This window comes from Amblyomma mixtum, chromosome 9, assembly GCF_055824585.1.
Source record: "Amblyomma mixtum isolate Tamu chromosome 9, ASM5582458v1, whole genome shotgun sequence".
Lineage (NCBI taxonomy): Eukaryota > Metazoa > Arthropoda > Arachnida > Ixodida > Ixodidae > Amblyomma > Amblyomma mixtum.
In genome coordinates, this window is record NC_143020.1 from 111,382,867 (window position 1) to 111,409,117 (window position 26,251).

At 45.1% G+C, this 26,251-nt stretch overlaps 1 protein-coding gene across 1 annotated transcript; it reads right to left on the minus strand.

Annotated features, from left to right (window-relative positions):
- Positions 1 to 5,626: 5,626 nt before the first annotated feature.
- Positions 5,627 to 26,203, minus strand: MFS18 (major facilitator superfamily transporter 18). Its single transcript, XM_089561387.1, has 12 exons — positions 25,981 to 26,203; positions 23,741 to 23,867; positions 22,887 to 23,088; positions 20,298 to 20,397; positions 18,318 to 18,391; positions 15,593 to 15,755; positions 14,616 to 14,712; positions 13,419 to 13,506; positions 12,288 to 12,322; positions 8,513 to 8,681; positions 7,346 to 7,375; positions 5,627 to 5,873 (listed from the first exon to the last, which is right to left on the minus strand). The coding sequence occupies exons 1-12, from the start codon at positions 26,037 to 26,039 to the stop codon at positions 5,647 to 5,649; spliced, it is 1,371 nt and encodes a 456-aa protein (XP_089417513.1). The 5' UTR covers positions 26,040 to 26,203; the 3' UTR covers positions 5,627 to 5,646.
- Between the last annotated feature and the right edge of the window lie 48 nt (positions 26,204 to 26,251).

Sequence of the window (26,251 nt, forward strand, 5' to 3'; positions counted from 1 at the left end):
GAGCGCGGCCAAAGCTAGTGGCCTGTTCATGCGCACTAAATCTGCGCCCAGAAAGTAGTTCGCCGTACAGCCAAAGTGAAGTATAGCCATACAGCTATACTTCGTTGCAACAAACCTCTGGTACTGTGACTGGGAACATCCTGCACTTCATTTTAGCTGAACACTTTTTTTTCATCCTGCGACTCGTTGAAGCTTGAAAAAGCAAGAATGACGTGGCAGTGTGATGCGCAGCTGGTAGGGCAAACCTTTAAACTCCGTACTCTGTGAAAATTTCAGCTAGAGGCTCTTCACATAGAGCACTTTGCAGCCTCAACTGTAATTTCGAATGATATCACTTGGTTTTATACTGGTATATTTTGTCCAAACATTGACCAAGGCTTCGAGAAAATTATGTGGTAGAGGTTTTGGTTTTCTAGGAAAAGAAATGGTGCAGTATCGGTCTCGCATATCTTGGTGGACACCTGAACCGCGCCGTAAGGGAAGGGAGGAAGGTAGGAGTGAAAAAAGAGGTGCTGTAGTTAAAAGCTCGGGAATGATTTCGACCACCTGGGGATCTTCAATGTGCGCTGACATCGCACAGCATACGGGTGCCTTTTGCGTTCCTCCTCGCTGTAACGCGGCCGTCGCAGTCGGGTTCATACCGGTACTCCTGCTCGGTGGACTAGTGCCTTAACCACTGAGCCATGGTGGCGGGTTATATGTGCTAGAGTTACATAGTTTTGTGGATGCGCCATTTCCGCAGTGTCGCCGCCGCGGTGGCTCAGCGGTTATGGTGCTCGGCTGCTGACCCGAAAGACGCGGGTTCGATCCCGGCTGCGGCGGCTAGAATTTCTTTGGAGGAGAAATTCTATAGGCCCGTGCACTGTGCGATGTCAGTGCACGTTAGAGAACCCCAGGTGGTCGAAATTTCCGGAGCCCTCCACTACGGCGTCTCTCATAGCCTCAGTCACTTCGGGACGTTAAACCCCATAAACCAGACCAAACCATTTCCGCAGTGTCAATTGGCGTGTATGAAATGAGTAAGTTCCCGGGTTCAACCACGTTGTAGAAAAAAAATGGCTTACTGGCATCCAACCATAAGAAATAGCCACATGTATCTAGTACTGGCCTCTTAACATGGTTAAAATGATAAAAAAACATTGCCTGAATGGAAGTGTACAAAATTTAAGATATATTGTGTGGGCAAATTAAGTGTAAAATGGGGGGAGGTGGTAAGGTAAGCCACAGTTACAATTTGCAATAGTTCAGGGTACCTGTTGGTCCACGTGCTTAACCCCGTTACTACAAGTGCATCAAGAAAAGTTGGTTTAGTTTATGGTGGATGGGAGTTTGACGTCCCAAAGCAACTCGGGCTCTGAGGGACGCCGTAGGGAAGGGCTCCGGAAATTTCGACCACCTGGGGTTCTTTAGCGTGCACTGACATCGCACAGTACACGGGCCTCTAGAATTTCTCCAAAGAAATTCAACCACCGCGGCCGGAATCGAACCTGGTCAGCAGCCGAACACCATAACCGCTGAGCCACCTCGGCTGCTCAAGATAAAGAACTAGTGAGACATAGGTTATTAAAAAAATAGGAGAGAAAGGCTACTTTCACTGGAAAGTTCCTTCGTAAGTTAGAAAAGTTAAAAACAAATGCATACAGGTGCGTCTCACTTTTGCAAGCTAACTGTGATGCTGTCGACACAGCTCTTGGTGGTCTGTGAGGCTACATTACATCACCATTCACTTCCAAGCTGTGGTCACAGGGTCCTTGCAGGCTGGTGCAGAATTTGAGTGGAGTGACAAGAGCTGGTTTTTTTGTCCGCAATCACTGCAGTGAATGCACCTTCACTGTTAAATATAAAAACCAGAAGAGCAATAGCATCTACTTTTATGAGGAACTCTTGGCATACCTCTCGGCTTGCACATCAATAGCTCGGTGCACCAAGCTGGTTGGTTCTGAAACTATATTAAAGAGGTAAACAACTGTGTTGCTTCATCCGGGCGCTCTTGGCTTGGTTGACCAGCAAAGTCAACCAACTTTCACCAACTCGCCCAGTTTTCTGTTCTACTTAACGAATGCTCACCCAGCCTGTTAAAAGTTATATCAAACTTTGGGCTCTCGAACCCTCTTGCGGAGGCCCTGGCTCACACAGACTCTTGAAATTGGGTTAACCACTCATTACGACTGGATTTGCTCGCTCGTTTACTGAATAGACTCATTTGGGCCCACTAACCCATTTTGACTTGTTTGGGCTCTCTATTTTTGAATTGCGACATGGATGGATTTAGCAATTTTCATTTTTGCAGTCATTCTTTGCCTGGTATCTTCCATATCTTCCCTACAAGTGGAAAGAGACAGCTGGCAGGTGGATACTTCACACATGCTGCCGACACCGGACAGTTTCCGCCAATGATGGCCGACAAAACTGCATTAGGTTGGCGAGTTGTATTGTTCTTGTGCCAACAGTGCGTTTAGTGGCAGCAGTTGGTGATGGCCAGTCTGAAGCCTATGTAGAATACATGAGCTTTGATGGGAATGATGCATCTTAAATGTAAGGTGGTTATGAAGACGGGAAAGACTCAATGGTGTTTGGCGTTCGGGCTCTGTCATACTTGTCATTGCAAGCAGAAGGTACAGCTGCTGCACGAAGCCCCCAAGCCTGAGGAAGAGGTGGTCGTGAGGAGAGGAAAGGGAACGGAATTTTTACCGTGTGTCACTCGACACACATTTGCTGTATAGCTAACTGTTGTTTAATTAGCTACAGGGCACAGAGGGGCAGCTATGTACCACGCTACTTTCGAACCTTGTCTAAAGTTATATGCTTTATATGTAGAACAATGTAAATGTTCGCACCTTGTAAACAGTCTCTGGTTACCACCACTGAACGAATTGAGAGTTGAATGATTATTGTTGTATTGTAATGTAATATGTTGTACTGGGTTTGAGTTAATGCTTTTGGCAAGATGGAAAATAGTTGTGTGAGAGCTGCTCGGAGAGCTTGACATGCATGATCAGTGTTAACCCGAGTGGTGAATGAGCTTCAAACTATGCCATAAACTAAAAATGCCGAAAAGGGAAATATTAGAAATTTGACTGTAATGGTGTCGCACCCTTTTCTTGAAATAACTGCTAGGTTTTGTGGTCCTTTCTGCTGCACTTGAAACTAAAGGGATATGGACGCCCAATTTTGGCCGTATTCTTCCTTCGTAATGATATTCAAGGCATTAGTAAGCATAAATCACCGTGTGGAATCTGCCTATGCCCGGAATTAACTTTTTTTCCATGCAGTTTTGGTTTACCAGTAGCTATGTCCAAGTTGAGGTTAAGTGAAGCATACAAAAACTAAAATATACAATCACCGCATTTTCATTCGTTGTCATTCTGGCTATGGGGGTGGGCTGCTGTAAGAGTTTAAGTGAACCAAAGCTGCGAATTAGTAATAATGCAGTTTTTTCATGCCTTATGTGGCCTTGCGTACACTTTGACATCATAGGCACTGTTCGGTTGAGGAAACCAAAACTGAAACAGCATAAGAGAAAAATGTGGGGGCGTCAGTCAAAAAACATTGAGCAGTCAACTCCCACCAGCTTGTTTGTCATTTTTAATAAAAAGTCTCTCAACATGAGGCTGCAGAAGCAGGCAATAAGGCACATGCTTTCGTCAAGCCTGAAAAAAACAGGAAAACCAAAATAAAGGTAAAACTGAAAGACGCTTGTACTTTGGTGGTGACCAGACTCTTGTGATAAGGGATGGCTCCCCCATCTTCGGCACCAGCAGCAGGTCTGAAAAAGTGAAAATAGAGAAAAATTCTTGTGTGTGCTCTTAGTTTGCCCACTGTAAGCAAGATCTCAAGCACAAAGGGTTTTTACAAACAAAGAAGTGCTCATATGAAATGGACGCTAGAGCTACAGACATAAAAAATGCAGTTGCTCTATGCAAAATTTGCACATGGGCATGTGCCACTAAACAAAAAGGTTTGTGATTGTGCATTGGTTTCTACGACAGCCAGCTGTTTTTCCAATGACACCCATTTCAGAATGATTGAAAGGCATTGGTTATGTGGAAGAATTCTTAAACTACGGGTCAAATTAAAGGGCAGGAAGCAGATGCTTTAACCAAGCCCCCGTGCATTGGCTTGTTTTTTCAACATGGTGTACAATGTCGCGTGCTTTCCCTCTCATCATCAAAGAAGTCAAAAACAGAAAGTTCTCAGTCAGTTCAAGGTACCCTCATAATTAAAATACCATTGATCACATTTGTTAAAAGGGTTACTGCAGTAGTGATGCAAAACTATCGATAGTACTATCAATACTGTCGATAGTTGAGTCACTATCAAACTATCGACAGTAGAAAAGACTATCGATAGTACTATCGATGGTACTATCGATGGTACTATCGATGGTACTATCTATGGTACTATCGATAGCCGGGTCGACACTACTTGTTATATAGTACTATCGATACTATAAAATCAACCACACATACCCACTGCATCGTAAACTTCGTTTCCCGGGTGTAGGGTATGGAGGTGATGGTATGAGTAACTGACAGCATGCGCCCGTTTTTGCAGCCTACGCGTCACCGAGCTCTGTAGACGTTCGCTACGTAAAGTTGCTGGATAAAATGTTAGTGTGCGAATGACCTATAGTTGCGAAGCATGTGTTAGTTTAGTTTATGGGGTCTAACGTCCCAAAGCGACTAACGCTATGAGAGACGCCGTAGTGGAGGGCTGCGGAAATTTCGACCACCTGCGGAAACCATTTCTGCAGCGGTTGCGTCAGCAAACCAGCACAACTTGTGCTGTTTGTTGTTTCATCGGCCGCAGTTCCACGTATTTTTCCGAACTGTCCCACTGCATGTTAAAGAACCCCAGCTGGTCGAAATTTACCCGGAGACCTCCAATCAGGTATCGTAAATGTTTTGGTTATATCGCTGGCCAACAAATGCATAATATCAATATTGGAGCTATCAATAGTCTTACCATCGACAGTTCCACTATCGATAGTCTTGCTATTGATAGCGGTACTTTCGATAGTAGTACTATCAATAACAACACTATCGATAGTATTACTATCGATAGTAGCACTATCGATAGTTTTTTACACTATCGATAGTTTAAAAAAAACTATCGATACTATCGATAGTCAATTTTCCGATAGTTTTGCATCACTATACTGCAGACTCCTTAATAGCCAAAGTACCAGCGGCCTCCTCTTTTTTTGAGACAGGTGGCAATATTGTCAGATGCTCCTTGTAATTTAATTTAAAGCCTGTGCATTCGGATTAACAGGACATATTCAGGAATTTCAGTAATGTGATGTTACGCTGCTTTATGTGACATGAATGGCCAAGAAGAATGATCGGTAGGAGATGAAAAGTTGAGAATTCAATGACAAGAGTTCTTCAATGTTTCAAGATGGTGGGGTGTCAGTGTGATGTCACTGTGAAATCCAGGCCATAAAATCCAATCTGACTGGTACAAATACTAGCAGGAGTACTCGAAGTACTTTACCACGGCCCACGTTAAGTACCAAAAGGCTGCGTTAAGAACCAAAGGAAAAAAAGGGGGCAGGGGCCCCATCAGGAAATGTGAAAAGCCTGAGAAGACCAACGCCTTCGACATCGCTATCAAGACAATGTCCTTGCCATGGCTTGACAACAGTCACATGACACAGTGTCTCAGGGGAGTAGAAGGAAAGGGAAAGAAGAGGCATTGATGGGGCTGCACAGACCATAGGCTGGGCTGTCCGGCGAAGATAGGCTGGCCCCGGCCGAAGACGAGGAAGGCCGCGCACCCCAGCAGGTTGAGGAACGCCGTCAGGTAGAAGATGAGCGACCAGCTTCGCGTCACATCCACCACGTATCCTGCCAGGTAGACGCCCAGGAAACCTGCAGCGTTGTTTGCCAACGGCCATCAGGTGTGCCCCTCTCTGTATGCCAGGCCGTCATCATCATCATTAACCTGACTACACCCACTGCAGGGCAAAGGCCTCTCACATGTCTCTCGAATTTACCCTGTCCTTTGCCAGTTGCGGCCACCGTATCCCTGCAAACTTCTTAATCTCATCCGCCCATCTAACCTTCTGCCTCCCCCTACTACGTTTGCCTTCTCTTGGAATCCACTCCGTTACCCTAAACACCAGCGCTTATCTTGCCTTCGCATTACCTGCCCTGCCCAAGCCCACTTCTTCCTCTTGATTTCAACTGGGTTGTCATTGACCCGCGTTTGTTCTCTCACCCACTCCGCCCTCTTCCGATCTCTTAACGCTACACCTATCATTTTTCTTTCCATAGCTTGTTGCGTCGTCCTTAACTTAAGCTGAGCCCTCTTTGTTAGCCTCCAGGTTTCTGCCCCATTGGTGAGTACCGGTAACATACAGCTGTTGTATACTTTTCTCTGTTGTCATTTGCTCTGTTGTCATGACGACAACATGCATGACCCATTGAGCTGAACTGCGGCAGATAGCGCGGACTCGAGTGTAGTATTAGAGAGCGATACTGATACCGTGCTCCCTGACTGATTACTTCTGTCAGGTCATGGTGAAACAGGCTAACAAAAATGGTTAACAAAATCAAGCTGCATAAAGCAGCAGTTGATATACAGGGTGTTTCACCTAAGACTTTCTGCAATTTTTAAAAATAAGCTATTTGAATTAGATGCGCGCTTTTTCTAGCATAGCATTGTCAGTGGTGTAGTACATCATAATTCAACTAAGACGTGCTAACTAGCAGGCTTGTTAACCAATATTTAATAGTTAACTTTTAAACTATTACCGTTGGGCTTCTTAATTATTGAGAGGCACGCAGCCCACCGTAAGTAATGTCCATATCCGTTTTTAGAATTTCGAGAACGCGATTATCCTCGGCGCTGTGGCCCAACAAATTTCTCCTACATCGCGCCAAAATGCATGCGGTTTGAGAAGCTTGCAGGCAAAGCAACCTCTCCAGTGAACCTAACTCGTCGAAATAGGCAAAATTTGTTGGGCCACAGCGCCGAGAATAATAGCGTTCCCAAAATTCTAAAAACGGGTATGGACATTACTTACGGTGGGCTACATGCCTCTCAATAATTAAGGAGCCCAACGGTAATAGTTTAAAAGTTAACTATTAAATATTGGTTAACAAGCCTGCTAGTTAGCACGTCTTAGCTGCATTATGATGTACTACACCACTGACAATGCTATGCCAGAAAAAGCGCGCATCTAATTCAAATAGCTTATTTTTAAAAATTGCAGAAAGTCTTTGGTGAAACACCCTGTATTGTTTTTCACCTTCCTGCTCGTCTGACAGCATTTACACCTACACATGAAATGTGCATCCACAAATAAGCAGCTCAGGTCAAAGATCGCAAATTCACGCACCTGGTATGGCTCCAATTGTGTTCATTAAGCCTGCATTCATGGAAAGGAATAGAGAAGAGGGAGAGAGGATGTATAATAAGCGTGTGAGGCACAGAACTGAACCATGCTATCCTAAAGCACGCATGGCACACATGCATATGAATCAAACAACAGACAACCAACCAGCTACACAAACAATAAAAAAAAATAGGAGCAAAGAAGCATTTCAAGTGCACCTATGTGACGAGGGTCCTTCGCTTTCGAGTTGTATTTTTGCTGGAATTCCAGAAGGGGCAAGGTAAAAGTAGGACGATATGTTTTTAGGTGAAATTCAGGTACAAATCGAGTTACTCAACAAAAGGTTCGATAATTTGGACTTTTTGGGTAATTCAATAACTAAATTTACTGCGAGCACTTGTTTCAGTATGCCACATTTTTTCTGCCAACTATTTAATAAACAATACGAAAATGACAAGAATCACTCAAAACTGCTTAACAAACTGGATATTATGTGCTTCCTCCATGATTACGATTATTTCATTGCGTCTATCACCACGTCCAGAGCAGCAGTTCTCAGTCCGTTCCAAGATGCACCTGTCTTTGTTTATGCACAGCAAAAGATTGATTCAGTATCACAGCGACCATTTTAAAATGCACAAGAGCTTCAGAGCAGGACGTCAGTAGTGTGGACAGCCTTTGATACGATGATGCCAATAATATGCCCAGTAAAAAGCTGTATTTTGGCCTCCGGGTTCTAAAACATACTTCCTGAACTTATGCTGAAATTTAGCCACATCATGAATAACAAGTATTAAAAGAGATTTAAAATCCTAAGTTTTAGATGAAAATACATTCCTGGAATAATTACGAGATATTTGCTAATTTTTGTACAGTTTATTCAAGCTTTCTGCATTGGAAAACAAATTTCTACAGAAGGCTTATTTTTGGATAGGAATCGGGGTTTACACCATTAAGAAATCTGTTCAGGGTACAAGACTGGGCAAAACAACATTTCACCCAAAAACGAAGGGCCCTACGTGCATGGTGCACACTTATACAGACATGGGTGCTCATACCATTTCTTAGCACCCACAAGACAAAACTGGGCCTGCGAAAAACTGAAAAATTGTGTGTGCAAGCCCTACAGTTCTACAAGAAAAAGTGCAGGGGGGAGGCTAATTAACTTACCAAATACTGAGCCCGCGTGCAAGGGCGCTATGTCCTGTGGGTTGATGAAGACGCCGCTGTTGTGGAAGCCCGAGCAGGCGACGGCCAGCGAGACGCACAGCAGGGCCCAGGAGTAGCCACACCAGGGCACCAGGGGCAGCAGCAGGGCCTTGCTCAGCTGGCACAGGGCCTGCACCGGGGGTGCACTGGTGTCGCACCATTCCAAATGCAGTGCAGCGACAAAAAGTGCATGACAGTACAGTCTCTCTCTGTAGGTTTGTGTAGTTGCCACCACTGTCCCGGTCCATCTAGGCAACTGCTAGCTGGTTAAAGACTCCACATTAGCCCCACAACCGTCTCCGACCCTCCCGTGCAGGTCTCCCCAATTTCCCAAACCCTGTGCTCACCTGGAGCATTCCCTAAACCTCCCCTGCTGCCATTCAATTTCCCAATGAAGGTGAAAGTCTTTAATGGCTCATACTTGTGGCCATGACTCTGTCCGTCCGTTCATTACATCTGAAGTGAAAGTCATAAATAGTCACAAGTCATGTCATCAACTAATTAGTCATGAGTAGTTAGACTAACCAACCATGACTAGTTAGCCATTAATAAAATATGACTAGTTACATGACATGTTTACGCAAAAAGCGTGCTGGCACTGAAAGATGGAGACAACACACACAAGACAGGACTGGCGCCATTGCTGGATGACTAGTTAGTCATGGGTCATGACTAATTAGTTGATGACTAGCCGATCCAAGTCGCTCCATAGCTGCCTCATGTGTGCCTATGGCCGTGCAGCCAAAGTTGCGTGGAAAGGCTTTCACCTCGTGCACTTTAGATCATCAAAGTGCCCCCTGAATTTTGTTCGTACCCCTCTCTCTGATGTGGCCGGTATGGCTGGCTTCAGACCAGATGAGAGACGAGTGTTGCCTTTGGTGGCACTGGAAAGGAGATCCTCTATGCTGAATGTGACACTGCATGCAATAAAGCTCATTTTCTTTCGCACCGTGCTCAGCTTGCCACATCATCCAGGCCTTACTCGGCTTCTTTTATGCGTTCAGCTCGCCGCTATAAGCAACCACAATAGTAGTTAGCGTGTGTTACAAACTCTTCCTCTCTTCTTCAACATGCCCCTTTCCCTCCAAGTTTTCCAAGACCCTGCACAGAGCAGCAGGCTACAGCAATCTATCTTGGATCGACTCCTCTGCCTTTTGTACTAACTATTGTTTGCTATTTCGCTTTGATTAATTTCTTAGTTCTCAGAGTTTGAATCACTGATTATTGCTTGATGCCCCTCCCCTCTGTAAAGCATGTATTTAAACGAAATGAACTGCCAAAAGTTTTTCACCTCTCCTTTGTGATGTCTCTCTCTCTCTATCTCTTCCAACCACAGCCACGATTGTGGATAGTTTGGCTTTCATATGATTGCACACAGCAGCTACGCAAGATACTCACCTACAAGGCACAAGGGCTAGAATTACAAAGGCCCCAACTAATGACTGTAAAGGTTAAAAACAAGAAGTTTAACTTCAATGGCTAAATGAAAGAACATCTTTTCTTCATGTCTTCGGTGCTTCTACAGGCATGGGCGTCCGGAGGGGGGGGGCAAGGGGGGGCGGCTGCACCCCCCTGGAAAATCACTCCCTCGAACCGTGAGTGATGGCCGCACGCCAGGGGCCGTGGTGGGCTCAGCCAAAAGGGTAAAAGCAGCTCCGCTTCCACGCTTTGGGCCACATCTGCGAAATGCCGCGTCCGGGCACGCGTCTTTATGCCGTTTTCAAACCACTCCATCGTTAGCTCTGTTGAAGGCCGACCTGTTGCAGACATACAGCGGCACCGGCGAGCATGTGTTTCAAGCCGTCTTGAAATGGGTGCCTGTTTCTTTGATCTCTAGACAGATAGCGACACGGAGGCAGACAGTGCACAGTGCATCTTGTTTTCGCCTTCGTTATGCCGGCCACCGATGAATTCTTCAGGAGGGAAAGACAAATCAGCCGTGTCCACCCCGCTTTGTCGGGCTGCTCATGGGCAAGAGGGCGATCAGTTGGCGCCGCCGCCGCTCGCTGTGCCTCCGATCCACGGGAGAGCGCAGTGCGGTAGAAGCGCCGCTATCAGAATCTTCGGCAAAGGAGATTAGCATCTTTTGTTCACGGCGACGCAGTCTCCAGAGGCGCCCCCACACCAGCGTCCCTTGCGTCTTCTCCGAAAACCAGCGCCTTTGGTCAACACAGCCCGATGGCGCCTGCCTGGCTCGCCTGTCACCTCTGGCTGGGCCTCAAATGACAACAGCGCCCGTGTACTGTGCGAGGTCAGTGCCCGGTAAAGAGACCCAGGTGGTCGACATTATCCGGAGCTCTGTACTACTCCGTTCCTCATAACCTGAGTCGTTTTGGGGCTCTGAACCCCATAAAAACACACAAAACAAATTTTCCTACCGGAGTGGCGAGTGTCCCTTCCCCTTGGAAGTCGCACGGAAGTAAGCCCTTGCACGTGTGCGCGCCTCTGTATTTGTGCTTCGGTGTTTTTAGTGGCCGTTTGTCAACGAAGCTGAGAACAACCAAGACAGTGGACGAGAAAACTACGAGCGGCGAGCAGTGTGCGTGCGGTTGCTCGACTGTGCGGATGCGCGAGCAAGATGGAGCGAGGTGTATGAAGCTGCGAGCGTGCATTTATCTTGTAAATAAGTTTTCGTTGTATGTATAGACATCTTTTGTTTTCAACGTGCGCGTTCAACCGTTTTTCCAATCAATGTGTGTGACGAGTGTGCACCGAGAGCGTGTAATGAAGCACAGAAATGAATTTATCACCCATGTAATCACGCAATTCGCCCAGAAAAATCCGTGGAGTCTACAGTTGCTGTTCAAGGAAGACTGACTGAGTGACTGTAGTTGCGTGTTTGTGACCATATTGTGCTGTGTGCTGGTCATCAATCCGGGTGAGTCGAGAACCCGTATGCAGCAATACTGAGCACTCTTCTCCACGAAGTGACAGTATATTTTTGGATTTTTTATTAATTTTAATTGTTTCTTCGTTGATAAACTGCAATGTATCTCTCCTAGCCACACTTTAATTTGCTGTTTATAATTTTTATTTCATGTGTGTATTTCACTTATTTTTATTTATATATAAATAAATAAATTCATACCGCAAATAGTGCCTTTTTGCTACGAACATGCCCCCCCCCCCCCCCCCCTCCCCCTCCGGCGCCAACAACCAATGGGGCCCCCCCCTGCAAAAAATTCTGCGGACGCCCTTGTCTACAGGAAGTTATCCAGCTTCCCAACAGACCCACCGTGGTGATTCAGTGGTTTTGGCATTCCTTTGCTGGTCCCAAGGTTGTGGGTTCAATCCCCACCGCAACAGGCTCAATTCGATGCAAGCAAACTACAAAAAATGGTGAAGTGCTGTGCAATGTCAGCGCACATTAAAGAAGCACACATGGTCTAAATTCACAGCCCTCCACTATGCCATTCTTCACATACCAAGGAGCCGCTTCAAAATGTTAAACGCCACAGTTTATGATTTTTTTTTTTGAAACCTCCAACACCTGAGATTATTTAGTGCATGATGTTGCAGGTCAACAAAAAGAAAAGTTGAATTTCGGAAATTACCGCTCTTGGACAGTTCCTAGCAGACTGTACTGGTATGGATTATGCACCTCCATTCAGCCCTTTAGAAGACAACTAAAACTGCATACTTCGGTTTATTCCTGTCTCCTACAGTAACAAATCGTGAAGTTTTTGAAGCTAACCGCACTGAAATTGTATGCATCCTACCTCAGCCTTACACTCACCTCAGACAGCTTTCGCACCCTTGCAATAGGCTGTCCTGTGCAAGAAAGAAAAAAAAAACAATGAAAACATTCACATGGTGTTCACAAATTCCTGTCAGCATGCAATGCATTAGTTAGCTCTGAAATGGCTCTTACACCTTTGTACATGTCCAAATGGTAGAAATAATTATTTCAGCTGCACTTTTGGCAGCAACTTGATGACATTGTTTTAAAGTGCCTTCAACTCTCGCATTTCTGTTTCGTAGGTAACCTTTTGCTGTGCACTGAGTCACTGACTTCATTCTACCTGGTACACTGCACCTAAAGATGAACGAAAAGCAATCTCAATGCACAAGTACAATGCCTGCGAATTATCACTTTATTTGACAACACTCAGATAAAACTCGAGCGTAGCACTGAATGGTGCTAAATTGAATGGTGTCAACCTGTTCTCATGAGATTGCTGTCAACGTACTTCATTTGACAACACTCAGATACAACTCAAGAGCGCAGCTTCTCAAATGAATGGTGTCGACCTATTCTTATGACGTCAGCGTCAACATCCTTGCACCTGTCTTATCAGCAAGCAAGGTAGTTGGCAGGTGCAACAAGGCAATTGACCGCGACGACATGACAATGGGCCGACCCCATTGGCTGGAGAGCCTCATCTAAGAGGAATTTGCCACTGCGCTTTTCAGTTGTTTCCGACTACCACAGATACTGACATCCAGAAATTTGCGGGGAAGGGGCGGCTGCAACTGGCACAGGACAGGGTTAATTGGAGAGACATGGGAGAAGCCTTTGCCCTGCAGTGGGTGTAGTCAGGCTGATGATGATGATGGTGGTATCACACATTACAGCATGTGAATTTGACTTTAACCCGCACAAGTTTGGTCTTGAGGAATTGGCTAATAACAGAGCTATCTCCACATCTATTGCTGCCGCTTAAGAGTCGTGGAGACTTTCGTCACTGATAGTACACACAGTCAAGCCTCGTTGCAACTGCAATGTACACAAAGCAGAAATACTGTACTACATGTGTTACAGCTGGCATTCGTTAGACAGTGGCGCTAGTAAATTTTCAATGAGGCTGCCAAAAAAAAAAAACACTCAAATGTGTTGGACCTAAAACAGTGACTCCGTGCCACTCACCTTGGCGAATGAAGTGGTCCGACACGGTGCCTCCGCCGATGCTGCAGAGGGGTATCATGATCCAGGGGACCATGTTGAACACCCACATCTGCAACAAGGTGGCGGCAGTTTACAGGAAGGCAACACTTCACAATGATCAATGTCAAGATAAGCTGTAACAGTGTTTCAAACTGTGCTAGCTGGATTTTAGCACATTCTTTCATCACTGTGTTATTCAAAAGTATATCGAAGAAATAAACTAGAAAAAGCATTACGGCTGGCTATCAATAATTGGAACTCTATGGGGATAAAAACTTGTTTGAATCAGGGAAGTCCGAAACAACGAAAGTCTTCTTTGATACGCCTGATGTTGAAGGAACAAGCACATTCAGTTGAATAAACAGGAAGTTTGAATTAAGTGAGTTGGAATTAATGAGATCCCACTGTACTTAATATTATCGACCCCTGCTAAAAAGCCGTCAAGAAATTTGGACCTGTGCAGCCACCAGCAAGCCTGCTAGTTAGCTCCACCATTGGAGTCGTTACTCCTGAACTATTAATTAATGGGCATAGGCCATACGCTACCCCTACCTTGACAGCAGTTACAGAATTACTATAATGCAATTACAGCACAAGTTAATCGAATCTGATTTGGGGGCATTCCCTAGGGCAGAGTAGACCTCAACTAAAGAGGCTGATTACACTCATTACACACATCATAATAACCTGAGTGTGTCCATACCAATGCATGACAATCCTAACTCTACAATATAGAAAAAGCAGGCTGTGGCTTGAGCTAGTTGAACAACCATAGGAAACCTACGTTTCATAGGTCAGGTCAAGTTCATAGGTCATGTCAGGTCATAGGTCAGCAATGCCTGTACCAAGTGATGAAGCAACTTCACTAAATAATGACGTGGGAAGCTCTCCGCAAATCACGCAGAAAACCGCTCAGATGCGCTCTGTTTTTGTTTTCTCTTAGCAAATCTCAAACTTTCTCTTGCTTCGCATTTCTTAATCTGGAACAGGACAGAGGAGGTTATGGCTTGACGACTCAGACAAAGCAGGTTTGTCCCGGATCTGGAGAAGCTTTTTTTCTGACAACAACAAAGTGGCCTAACTGGGTATTCGTAGCTCTAGCTCAGGACCTTGACATGCTTCTAGAGTACAAGAATAAAGCTGCATTAATCAATTCATGAAAAAAAAATGGCTACTTGCCTTCGCGTCCGGGAAGCGATCGTGAAAGTAAGTGGGTAGCCACGAGATGAGGATGAAGTACGAGTTGTTCTCCGTGAAGTGAGCCAGCAATATCACCCTGCAAATCACACACTGCATGAGAACAGCACTGCACGGTGTTGTCGTATGCATCTGGTACTGTAAACGACTTGATTATAATGAAGACCTAACTTTCGCATTTTTCGCGAAGCACATGTGCCTCGCGAAAAATTGGTCTCGCAAATAATTTGGGCAAATGAATTACTAAGTGGTCCTCTGCCTCGCGAAATGTGCTGATTTTGCAACTTCACCTGAATTTGCGAAATGTTGAGCTCGTGAAAAATACCAAGTCGTTTACATTACGTCTCTTCTTGTTTCAGCATGTTTAGCACCAACGTTTTATACACTAACATTAAAAGCTCCATCGTGAAGAAAAGCTGGCGTCCATTCATTGTACGCAGTATGTGTGTGTGGGTGTCGCATTGTGACTCTGTTTAAATACATAAATAAAAACCTCCGTGGTTAGGGCGCTCAGTATACCGAACCGGAGTACCCGGGGTCAAACCCGACCACGGTGGCCGCGTTTCGATGGAGGCGAAACGCAAAAGGCACCCGTGTGCTGTGCGATGTCAGTGCACGTTAAAGATCCTCAGGTGGTCGAAATTATTCCGGAGACCTCCACTGCGGCACACCTTTCTCTCTTTCTTCTTTCACTCCCACCTTCCTCCCTTCACGTGTAGGTGTTGTGCACAGAGGACGTGCACAACACCGTACTGTTTGTCCGGGCAATTTTTGGTACAAGTACGCTTTTTTACAACGCTTATTATGCACTAAATGTCTCAATGCTGAAACATAAATCGCATCAGTAGTCTACATGGATGAACACAAACCTGCAAAAGTGAACATTCCGGGCCGTACAAGCGGTTTGCGTTCAAGATTTGTGCCAACAATGCATGCAAACATGATCGTAGTTCACCCACCAGAAAGAGGGGCTCCGGAAGTAAACGAACCAGGGCACCTTGGGACTGGTTCCACCAAGAGGTGCTTTGGTGACCGCCTTGAGGGCACTGCTAGGCTGGCTGGTGGCTTGCCTGTAGTGCATCAAGAAAGCCACTCCAAAGCACCAGCCAATGCCCAGAATCCCTGCAAACAGCAGCAGCGGGCAGTAGATCCATCATCATCATCAGCCTGACTACGCCCACCGCAGGACAAAGGCCTCTCCCATGTATCTCCAATTAACCCTGCCCTTTGCCAGCTGTGGCCACCGTATCCCCGCAAAACTTCTTAATCCCATCCGCCCACTTAACTTTCTGCCGCCCCTGCTACGCTTCCCTTCCCTTGAAATCCACTCCGTTACCCTTGAAGGTGCTGAAGAGCAATCTGAACTCGTCTCTTTGCCGCGGGAACTCAATTTGCACGTTCCGAGCATTCTTAGAAACTTCGATTTATTGCCCTGTGTGGCCAATTTCCCTAATTAAATCGGATTAACGTCCGGCTCCTGCTTTTTTTTCTTTTTGAATTCTCCCCGTACGGTGGGTGGGGTCGACCAACGCGTGGAGTGCCTTTCAGCCAGCTCTGTGGAGGCTTCCCAAGTAGCACCAAAACATTGCGATAACGTTACATTTTTGTTACGCTCAAATGTTATTTCAATGTCCTTAATGTCCTTTTTTTCTAATGTTTTTGTAATGTTACATATAAACGTTCGAATAACCTTCCCCAAACATTCATGAAACATGTAAACAACATAAATGCAACATTCTCAAAAATGGTGGAGCAGCCCTGCACAAGCGTGCAGGCCTGCCAGTGGTGACGGCACAAAACTTGCAACACTTTGCAAGAACCAACAACAAGAGCGACACACTACAGCACAGCAACTCGTATTCACTCACCTCCAAACGGATATCATGCCGCTGAGCTTATATACTCGCTACTGCGGGAAGTCCCATGAGTGACAGTGGGGAATGGGTAATAACTAAAGTTTTGTGACAAAACAATGGGGCTCTTCATGTAATCTATGGCGAGTACTATCTAAGAGATGTGGTTACAAGGTACTGTTAGTTGAAAAACATCTTTACTCTAAGAACAGTGAGAAAATGTCTGGAAATCCGTGCTCGAAATATATTTTCAATGTTGTTTTATAGTTGCGACTCTAACATTATAATAAAATTTAGAAGATTACATTAAAACAACGTTTGTTTAGAATGTGAAATTAACGTTTCCTATGTAACTTATAACGTTATATGTTAATTTTTAATGTTAATGTAAAGTTACTATGCAACATGTAACATTACTCCAACTTACATAACATTTTTATAACACTATTCTAATGTTCGGTGCTACCTGGGTTGCTGCTCTGCCATCGGTGGAGTAATATGTAGTAATCCGTAGTAGCAAATAGTCCGCGCATGTTTTTATTTTTGCAGGCTTATTTTGCGGTTATATTATCTGCGAATGAAACTGTTTATTCACGGAAACCTAAAAAACAAAATAATGCGAAAGCAAAGCCTCCACGGAGCTGGCTGAAAGGCACTCCACGCGTCGGTCGACTCCGCCCACCGTACGGGGAGAATTAAAAAAAAAAAAGGCGGGAGCCGGATGTTAATCCGATTTAATTAGGGAAATCGGCTACACAGGGCAATAAGTCGCAGTCTCTAAGAATGCTCGGAACGTGCAGATCGATTTCCCGCGGCAAAAAGACGAGTTCAGATTACTCTTCACTGCACCTTTAATGGCCATCGGTTATCTTGCCTTCGCATTACATGACCTCCTGCCCAAGCCCATTTCTTTTTGATTTAAACTAATCAAAATGTCATTAAGCCGTGTTTGTTCATTGACCCACCTGCCCTCTTCCTGTCTGTTAATGTTACAAATAGCTACAACATATCCAGGGGTGGCAGAGAATAAAATGGAGTGATGAGGGTAAAAAATTTACTGGTTCGAATGAAGTAGAGATGTGAAGAAGAAGAATAAACTGAATAAACTCCTCGGAGAGCTTAGATGTAGTGTCTTCTTCTTTACTTCTCCGCTTCATTTGAATTTTCGTTTCCAACCATCATCACTCCATTTTGCTCCCTACCACCCTTACTGTCTTTTAGCCCTTTGCGTTGAGTGTTGAGTTGTGTTTTATGGCACACAGGCAACTAAGGCCATCATCTGGCAAAAGAGTTTTTTGCTGAATTTTATAGAACTGAAAAATCATGGGTGGTGCAGAGGGCCTAAAAAGTTAGTACTGCCTAGTGATCACATAGAAAAGAAATTTTATAAATGGCTATTAGAAGCTTTAGAGAGGGTCCCTTTGCACTGAAGCTATGAAGCTGAACTCAAGTAGATGCTATTTGTAATTACTGCTATTTATCACACATTTTAGCCACTTTTAGTGCTGACTCAAAGATCTATTTTGGGACTAAATGACTTGCAATCTGGGAAACGAGACTTTGAAGGAATGAATGCCTGTCCTTAGGGCTTTGTCAGAAGTGCTTGGTCAGAAAAACTTTGTTACGTTTGTCAGGAAAAGCACATTTTCTTATTTTATTTATTTACAGTGCTGTGAAGTGTCATTATGAGACCACAGCAGGAAAGCCCTAGCACTAAATTGATTACTCAGAATCTGAAAATACTGCTCAATGCTCAGCTAATCAGCATTAAAATTAACTTAAACACAGCAAGAGAGTGCATCTGTCCTTAGCACATTGCAGGAGAGCTCACCCGTGACTTTGAACACAGAGGGCCAGCCGTGCGAAGTCATCAGCAAAGATCCAAAGCTGCCAATCAGCAGCAGTCTGCAAGGGCAATCATCAAACCGATGAGAACTGTTTCTCAGGGGCATCATCATTTTCCATCTTCCAACTGCTACTGGTGTTCACAGATATGCTGTATTTACAGTCAGGCCCACTTATAACAATATTCAAGTGCCATAGAAATACCATTGTTATAAGCAATAATTGTTATAACAGGGTTCCGCCGAAAAAAAAAAGAAAGGAAGACAAACTTCATAGCATTTATTGGCAGTAAATACCCAGAGGGGTTTGATTGTTCTAATGCCTGTAAAAGCTCATTAAATCGAACTTCAGGGAACCGGAACAATGTTCACCGTTCACCGATGACCAAAGCACCGCCATCACTGCGCCACCGGAAGCTTTGCGCACCTCCACGTCACAGGAATAAAGCCGGCTTTTTGGAAGCTATTCTTATGGGAAATTCAAGAAGCCTGCAGAACCAAGAGTGCGGTGACAGCTGACAAGAGAAAAACCGCACTGGCTGCATGCACGCGTGCTGCACTGACTGATTAGGGGTACGCATGGCGTGCGTAGCCAATGCAGCAATGCAGCAGCTCTCCTGACGCGATGACGCCTGCTTCTTTTGCTTTCGTGGCGTTGCTGTGCCAGCTTAGTCCATTGGTCGGCCCCACACATGCACGCTTTTGTGTTGTAAGCATGGTTTTGCTGGTGTGGTTGTAGCATTTTTCTTTTTCGGTAATGGTTGACACTCAATTACCAGACTTAATTGTTATAACCAATAATGTGCCTTGACAGCATTGCTATAAGCAGTTTATTTTACCATAGAACACATGGCAAAGCTGATGGTGCCATGACCAACCATTGTTATATCCAGTATATTGTTATAACCAGTATTGTTATAAATGGACTTGACTGTACTCGTGTAACAAACCCGCCTGCATAATGAACGCATCTGAATTTTCGTCCCTGAGAATTTACTTTTTTTTTTTACCTCACATAAAAAACAAGCACCTGACTAAAAAAAATGTGCACCTGAAAAACATTCAGCGTGTTTGCTTTATCTCACTGTGATTGGCCGGTGCTGTCATTTATAACAAAATTGTAGGATTGCACCATAATACAGCAACCACTTTTTGAAAGCAAACGATGTTAAACACCAGTGACATCAACGCAGCTGACACGGGGATGCAAGTTGTCAACCACGCAATTTTGCTGATGATGGACGGACGGACAGATGCATGATATGAATTTTGATTCTTAGAAAAGCCTGTCGAAACCATTTTTATCGCCACATAATGAGCTCTCAACCCAAATTGATGTCAACTTTTCAGGAAATATAAGTGGGCTTACTGCGTGAGTGAATACGGTATACATTATGTTAAACATTTTGCTTTGAGTGGTTTCTGCAGTTTGTGGATCGCTTCCACTCAGCAGATAACACAAGTGACACTGCCATAATTCAGGCCACTTTTTACGACTGCAGGCCAACTCTGGAAAGATGGGCTAGGTGACACTGTGATAATCACCTCCTTGTTCGCAGTTTGCCCTCCTGCGGGATCAACACCCTTTGCTCTTTACATGCTTCATTGCTCTTGCCCTCTCGCCCGTTTCTTCATTCCAGATGCTAACTTTCTCCCCTATCTCTCTTATTTGCCTTGCTATCACACTCACACCTTGCTACTCTCCCAACAAAACTCACTGCCTCTTCTCTACACCGAGGTTCCATCAGGCAAGAGACACTACACACCCATCAAGAAAAGAGGGGGTGAAAGCAGAAACGCCCAGCATTTCAGAAAATTTGACTGCACTACTTTGGAACATGCACAGCAGACAGAGTACTTTGTTCTCTTTGTTATGACAATGTCTCGCTTTGGGGCAGTTCTAACCAGCTCTGTCTTATAATGGGTGCGAAGCGTGCAGGGACAAGCAAAAGTCGGTTCTCGCTCACCCGCACGAAGGTCCTGCAGCCACGACGCTGGTGAAGAATGTGCGGTCCTGCTGCCTTAGCTGGCTCACAATGACACTCGACATAGCCGGGAAGTGTAGCCCTGGGCACATAAAAGGGTTACATGACTGTTTAAAACAGGGCCAGGTCGATGCCACTATGAAATCACTAACCTGAAATGGACACTCGGTGCTAACTGTCAACTCAGTTTGTTGACAGCCGAAGCGGTGGCCTTGTGATAGAGAATCTGCCTTGCATTTGGGAGGTGTTGGGTTCGATTCTCAAAGCCGCCGGGTACCCAACGGTTTTCAAATGGGTACAAGATTTCCCCCGGCCTGGTGCTCGGCTCTTCTGGGATGAAATGCTTGGGAAAAGAGTCCCAAACCAAACCGTTGCTTTGACCGGCCAATGATTCGTTCCGCTGTCAAGCAACCTTAAATCCGCCTCATGAGGTAAAAGCCCACTAGTGACCCGGTTTGGTCCAAGACCCTTTTCCCAAGCATCTCGCTCCAGGAGAGCTGAGCACCAGACCAGGAAAAATCTTGTACCCATTAGGAAACCGGTGGATACCAGGCACCATTGGGAATCGAATCAACCTTCCGAATGCGAGGCGGATGCTCCACAAGGCCACCGCTTGATGATAGCCTAAGGACAGAAACCTCCAGCCCCACCAAAGTAGACAAACTAACTGGCGCATTTCAGACCCCTTTCTGGTACGTGAAGCTTAGGGCGAGAAGGTGCATTGAGTGAGTACCATTCCAAACCAATGTTTTTACTCACCATCAAGCAAACTTTTAAGCTAAGTGATGCATGCTAGACTACCTCATATATGAGTTGCATGTGTCCGGTAAACCTGTCAAAGCTAGAAACAGACCTGAATTTCAGGGTCCAGTTACAACAGATACTATTAAAAACCCCCAAAGATTTAGTAAAAACATAAGGATATGATCAAACAACTCCAGTTTTTTTTCATTTAGAGTGATAGCTGTATTTGCAAAACACCTCAAAACATTAATCGTATGTGCCGCACCGCTCAACCCTTTAAGATGTTTAGTGCACAATTGTGTACAAAGCAAACTAGCAGCTTTTTCTGAGAGTGTGCTGCACATAGCAGTGATTTTCTTGTTTCTAAAGAATTAAGCTTTCCTCAGGTTGCCAATATGATTGTTTTTATGCCATACAACAGACGCAGTAAATATTATTTTACATTATAGTGAGCGAGATGGCATCTTGTCTACCACATGCAAACGGATTTTTTAATTGGTAACATCATTTTCTTCCCGCAAGTTCACATTGTAAGAGGGCACTGTGGCTCAGGAGAACCTAGGTGGCTTTGCAATGGCCATCAAAAATTCAGACCAAGCAGTTGGGCTGCGGGCAAGCTTAACACCTCTGAATCGTCTTCATCTTTCACCCACACAGTTCACCACAGTGAGTGAGCATGGCTGCTACACTAAAACATGTAACGTGCATCTTCGATACAAAAATTGATTCCACGACCCTTGGGTGTTTCCGTGACTACTCCTGGCATTTTGATGCAGGTGTTTTCATCAAATATAACACTTCGTACAGAATTTTGCACATCCCTATAAAAAAATTATCTGCTGGTGTTCAGCACTGGAAAACTAACAAATTATGTTTCTTGAGGCAGGAAAATATTTGTTTTGGATGGAAACAAAAAAATGGCTTCCTAAAGGGTTATCATGGCTCATGTGGCAGGTAGGTAGGAAGAGCGCAGCCAAAGCTACGCGTGAGGAGGAGAGAGAAAGCTAGCTAAGGTTAGCAGGAGAGTGTAAAGGTATAAGGGGGAGGGGGGGATGGGTAGGGAAGGGAAGTGAGGAGATGCACCGCAAGAGACGGCGAGTGGTGCAGCCTCCGCGGAGCACTCAATGCGGCAAGGTGAAGCACAGTGGAAGCTGGAGGCAAGAGTTTCCTTCACTGCTGCTAAGTGGGCATAATGTCGTGGAGCAAAAACAAGCAGCACATGTGCGAACATAGCAGCTATCACTGAGTTTAGCGCATTAGACACAGCAGGGCGCAAGAAGTCAATCTCTTCCTCAGGTGTGGAGATCTACATCAAGATATACTGCAAGGAATACAATAGCTGTATCTCACCGGTGCTCACCTATGGAGCAGAAATGTGGAGGCTAACGAAAAGGGTTCAGCTTTAGTTAAGGACAATGCAGCGAGCTATGGAAAGAAAAATGATAGGTGTAACGTTAAGAGATGAGATCGGAATCCGGCAGAATGGGTGAGGCATCAAACGTGGGCTAATGACATCCTAGTTGAAATAAAGAGGAAGAAGTGGGCTTGGGCAGAAGGGCAACGGAGTGGATTCCAAGAGAAGGCAAGCGCAGCAGGGGGCGGCAGAAAGTGAGGTGGGCGGATGAGACTAAGAAGTTTGCTGGGATACAGTGGTCGCAACTGGCAAAGGACAGGGTTAATTGGAGAGACATGGGAGAGGCCTTTGCCCTGCAAGGGGGCGTAGTCAAGCTGATGATGACAATGATGATGCAAAAAGTCTGAGAGCATTTCGCTGCCAACATGATACATGTCAAGTCTATGCCTGACTATGCCTGACTATGCCCCTACCTTGGAAAGCGCCCAGCAGGACGCGGTTGAGCAGCAGTGCCCCCCGGCTCCAGGCTACGCACTCGGGCGTGTACAGGGTGAGCAGGGACCAGCCCAGGGCGGCAGCCAGCATCACCTTGTCACCACCCCACACATCGCCCAGGTAGCCGCCCAACACCTGGGTGAGCGCATAGCCCCAGAAGAAGCAGCACAGCACCGTCCCCTGCACGGGTGTGGTGGTGAGGAACACGGTGGAGTGTTAGTTAAAGGTGGAGTGTTAGTTAACAGATCTTAACGAGATAAGAAGGCCACTGCTGGAGCAGGACAGAGTTAATAGGTGGTCTTGCAGTGGATGTAATTAAGCTGGGGAATAACAATGAAAATAGATTTTGAGGAAATGAAAGATGCAGTAACTGTCTCACTTCTCTGAAGACACCTCTACCGTATCTTCAGGGAAGGGAGGATGGAGGCAATGAAAGAAGAAAGGGGGAAAGAGGTGCTGTAGTGAAGGTCTCTCAATGAATTTAGACCACTATCTGTTTTTAACATGCACTCCCAGCTGAACAGGTTCCAATGGGAAAAAAATTTAATATAAATGCCTTTTAAAACTTAATTACTAACGATTTGACAAACAAACAAATTTCAAAGTGGTACTTTATACCCATTAGGTACATGTCACGATAGTCAAGCCTCGTATATAGGAGGCGAGTGAAACAGCCGAGGCAAAACTTGCACCTGCAATTCTCAATCTTCACCAATATGTGCAGAGCTCCAGCAAAGCTGCGAGATATCAGCTCATGTTTGATACAACGCCACATATACCTCTCATTAAATGGCCGAAGATCTTATATGCTTTTCCGTCACCCACTGCTCACCGAGGTGGTTTTGGTCCAGCTGTACTCGGTGCTTATCTTGGTGACCGTGATGGGCATGGCCATTCGTGCCGCATACAAGTACATGCAGCCCATGAAGAGCATGGACATCCACTGAAGCTTTTGGCGGCTGCATGAAGGGGACAAACGCAGAGAATATATAAGTGCCTTTTCAGCCTGCATCAATCTGAACCTGCTTAAAGGATAAAATGGGAATACTGGCAACAGATAAACTACTGGTGGAGGCCTGTTAACACGCTCATGCAACAGCGTGTCAACGAAACTGCCTTGTGAGGTATGCAGCAAACTAACAGTATTCCGTCTAATGCGATGACAACAGGTTAGCTGGGCTATAATAGATGATATTAACAAGAAAAATAACTATCGTGTTTAAACCTTGTTAAGAATCACTAAAACCTTAAAAATACAGCCTAATCTATTTTGAGGATATAATGGAAACTTGTTTATTACTGAAGTCTAGAAGGTGCAGCAACAACTCGCGACCATCATTGGGCAGAGCTTGTATCACAGTGGAAGTTATATGGTAGCCCAGGACTCATATATCAAAGTCTTAAACAAATCCCAACTTTGGATGCTACAATTACATACAGTCGAGTCCACTTATAACAAACATGACGCTCGCACGGACAGTCGCGCTTTGGGACATTAAACACCATGAGCCAAGTCATAAGTGGTTCATGGAATGCCATTGCCCTATATACAGCGTGTTCCGTAGTTAAACGCTTGCTGTAGAATGCTTCTCGAAGCTAAACTGGTGAACTGTTCGAGCTCAAATTTCACACAGAAGTGGCATTTGGTCGGCAGAATTGCTTCATACCACATTTACTTGCCTGAATCGATTAGAAGTCGGATATTCGCATTGTCTGGCCGACACGAAACAAAACAAGGTGCTCTCTCAGCGATTGCACTAGTGGCACCATCTTGTTTGTCGGCTGTGGCGATTCGGCAAAGGAGGAGTGGTGGGGGTTTGCTGGAGGTTTGAAGACACTTTTTCAAATGGTTTACCAATGATCATAAAAAGCTCAGTTTGGACAAAACTGCACTCAGTTTGAAAACTTGCGTCAAAACTATCATTCTCAAACCTTCCACAAATCCATCCTACCCCGGATCTCCATGGCCGCCGAACAAGATGACGCCACCCCTAAAATTGCTGTGAAAGCGGCTTTTTTTGTTTCATTTGTCGCCGTAGACGATGCACATATCCGACTTCGTCTGATCGATTTAGGCAAGTACCCCAAATAATTGGGGTATAATTTAAATTATTCTGCCCACCCAATGCCATTTCTCTGCGAAATTTTTGAGCTCGAACAATTTACTAGTTTAGCTAAGAGAAGCATTGCGTGGCATACATTTAATTGAGAAACAGTCTGTACATTTACTTTGACAGTAGCAGCGCCCTCGTTCGTAATAAGCGAGAGTTCGTTATAATTGCGGCTGCTATAAGAGGGCTCGACTGCATTTTGATTAAATTGAACCATATCTATATAAAAGCATGGCAGAATTGCTGATTGGGTGTTGGGTGGTTAACACTCTCAACATTTAGAATTTGCCCGTAAACTGCTTCCCTAAGAATAGCTGAGACAGGAATTCCCATGCTTGTGTTGACGTAAAAAAGGTGCTCAGAGCATATTTTCTCTGAATTCGACCTGATCGAAGCTTTAGCGCCTCAACTACCTGCTCCAATGGGTGATATGCATGAGACCGATAGCGAAAACCGCGCCTCGAGAGATCCGATAGGATTTATGAAAAAACAATACCAATACAACAATAACAACATGCGTAGGAAGCCTAGTTTCGGTTTCACCAAAGAAGAGAAAAACGAACAGCTCTGCGAAGCACGGCAGTCGATCGTTATGCAAAGCATGGCAACGGATGGCCGAACTGAAGGTGCATCACTTTGCAAGCCCTTAATACGAGTGTACATAAGCCACAAAGCACGCCAATCTAAACAGAAAGAAAAGCTTCAGTTCCGAAAGAGAAAATGTACGACAGGACTGCGGAAACAAGGATTCGCAAAACGTTTTCGAACAAAATCGTCAGAAAATGTTCTCAAGACCAGAAAACGCCTGATCTGATGCTTCAGCGCACGATTAATACAACCAGTTACCAGAAGCGCTAATCATAAACTGCAACAGCACGAATACCGGCGAGCTTCGCAGTGTTCTGAAACCAGTCAGCTGAGAAGAGTAGCTGTAGTCGACGCACTGCTGTATGGCACTTACTGAGACCAGTAGTTGGTGTGTGATTCCAAAGCGACGTAGCTGTTCGGGTACATGGTCATGGTGCCGGTAAATGCGATCTAAGAGTAAATAAAATGCTCTGATAATTGACTAGAATGCTAGAATGGAATCTTTTGCTTCTTCCTCGGCAGCGCCATCTTAGAAGAGCAGAGCTGCCACCTGTGAGCGGATACTGCACATCGCTAAGGGAGCTTATGTAGTTTGCTCTCGCTAATGCTTGATCTGATTACGCTCTGCTAAATTCGATGCCCAA

Coding starts and splice junctions, on each gene's coding strand:
- MFS18 (XM_089561387.1), bottom strand. CDS start 26,039: ATGACCATGTACCCGAACAGCTACGTCGCTTTGGAATCACACACCAAC. Junction 15,756..18,317: donor CTCTGTGTTCAAAGTCACGG/GTGAGCTCTCCT, acceptor TGCTGTTTGCAG/GGATTCTGGGCATTGGCTGG. Junction 13,507..14,615: donor ATCGCTTCCCGGACGCGAAG/GCAAGTAGCCAT, acceptor ACCTTGTTGCAG/ATGTGGGTGTTCAACATGGT.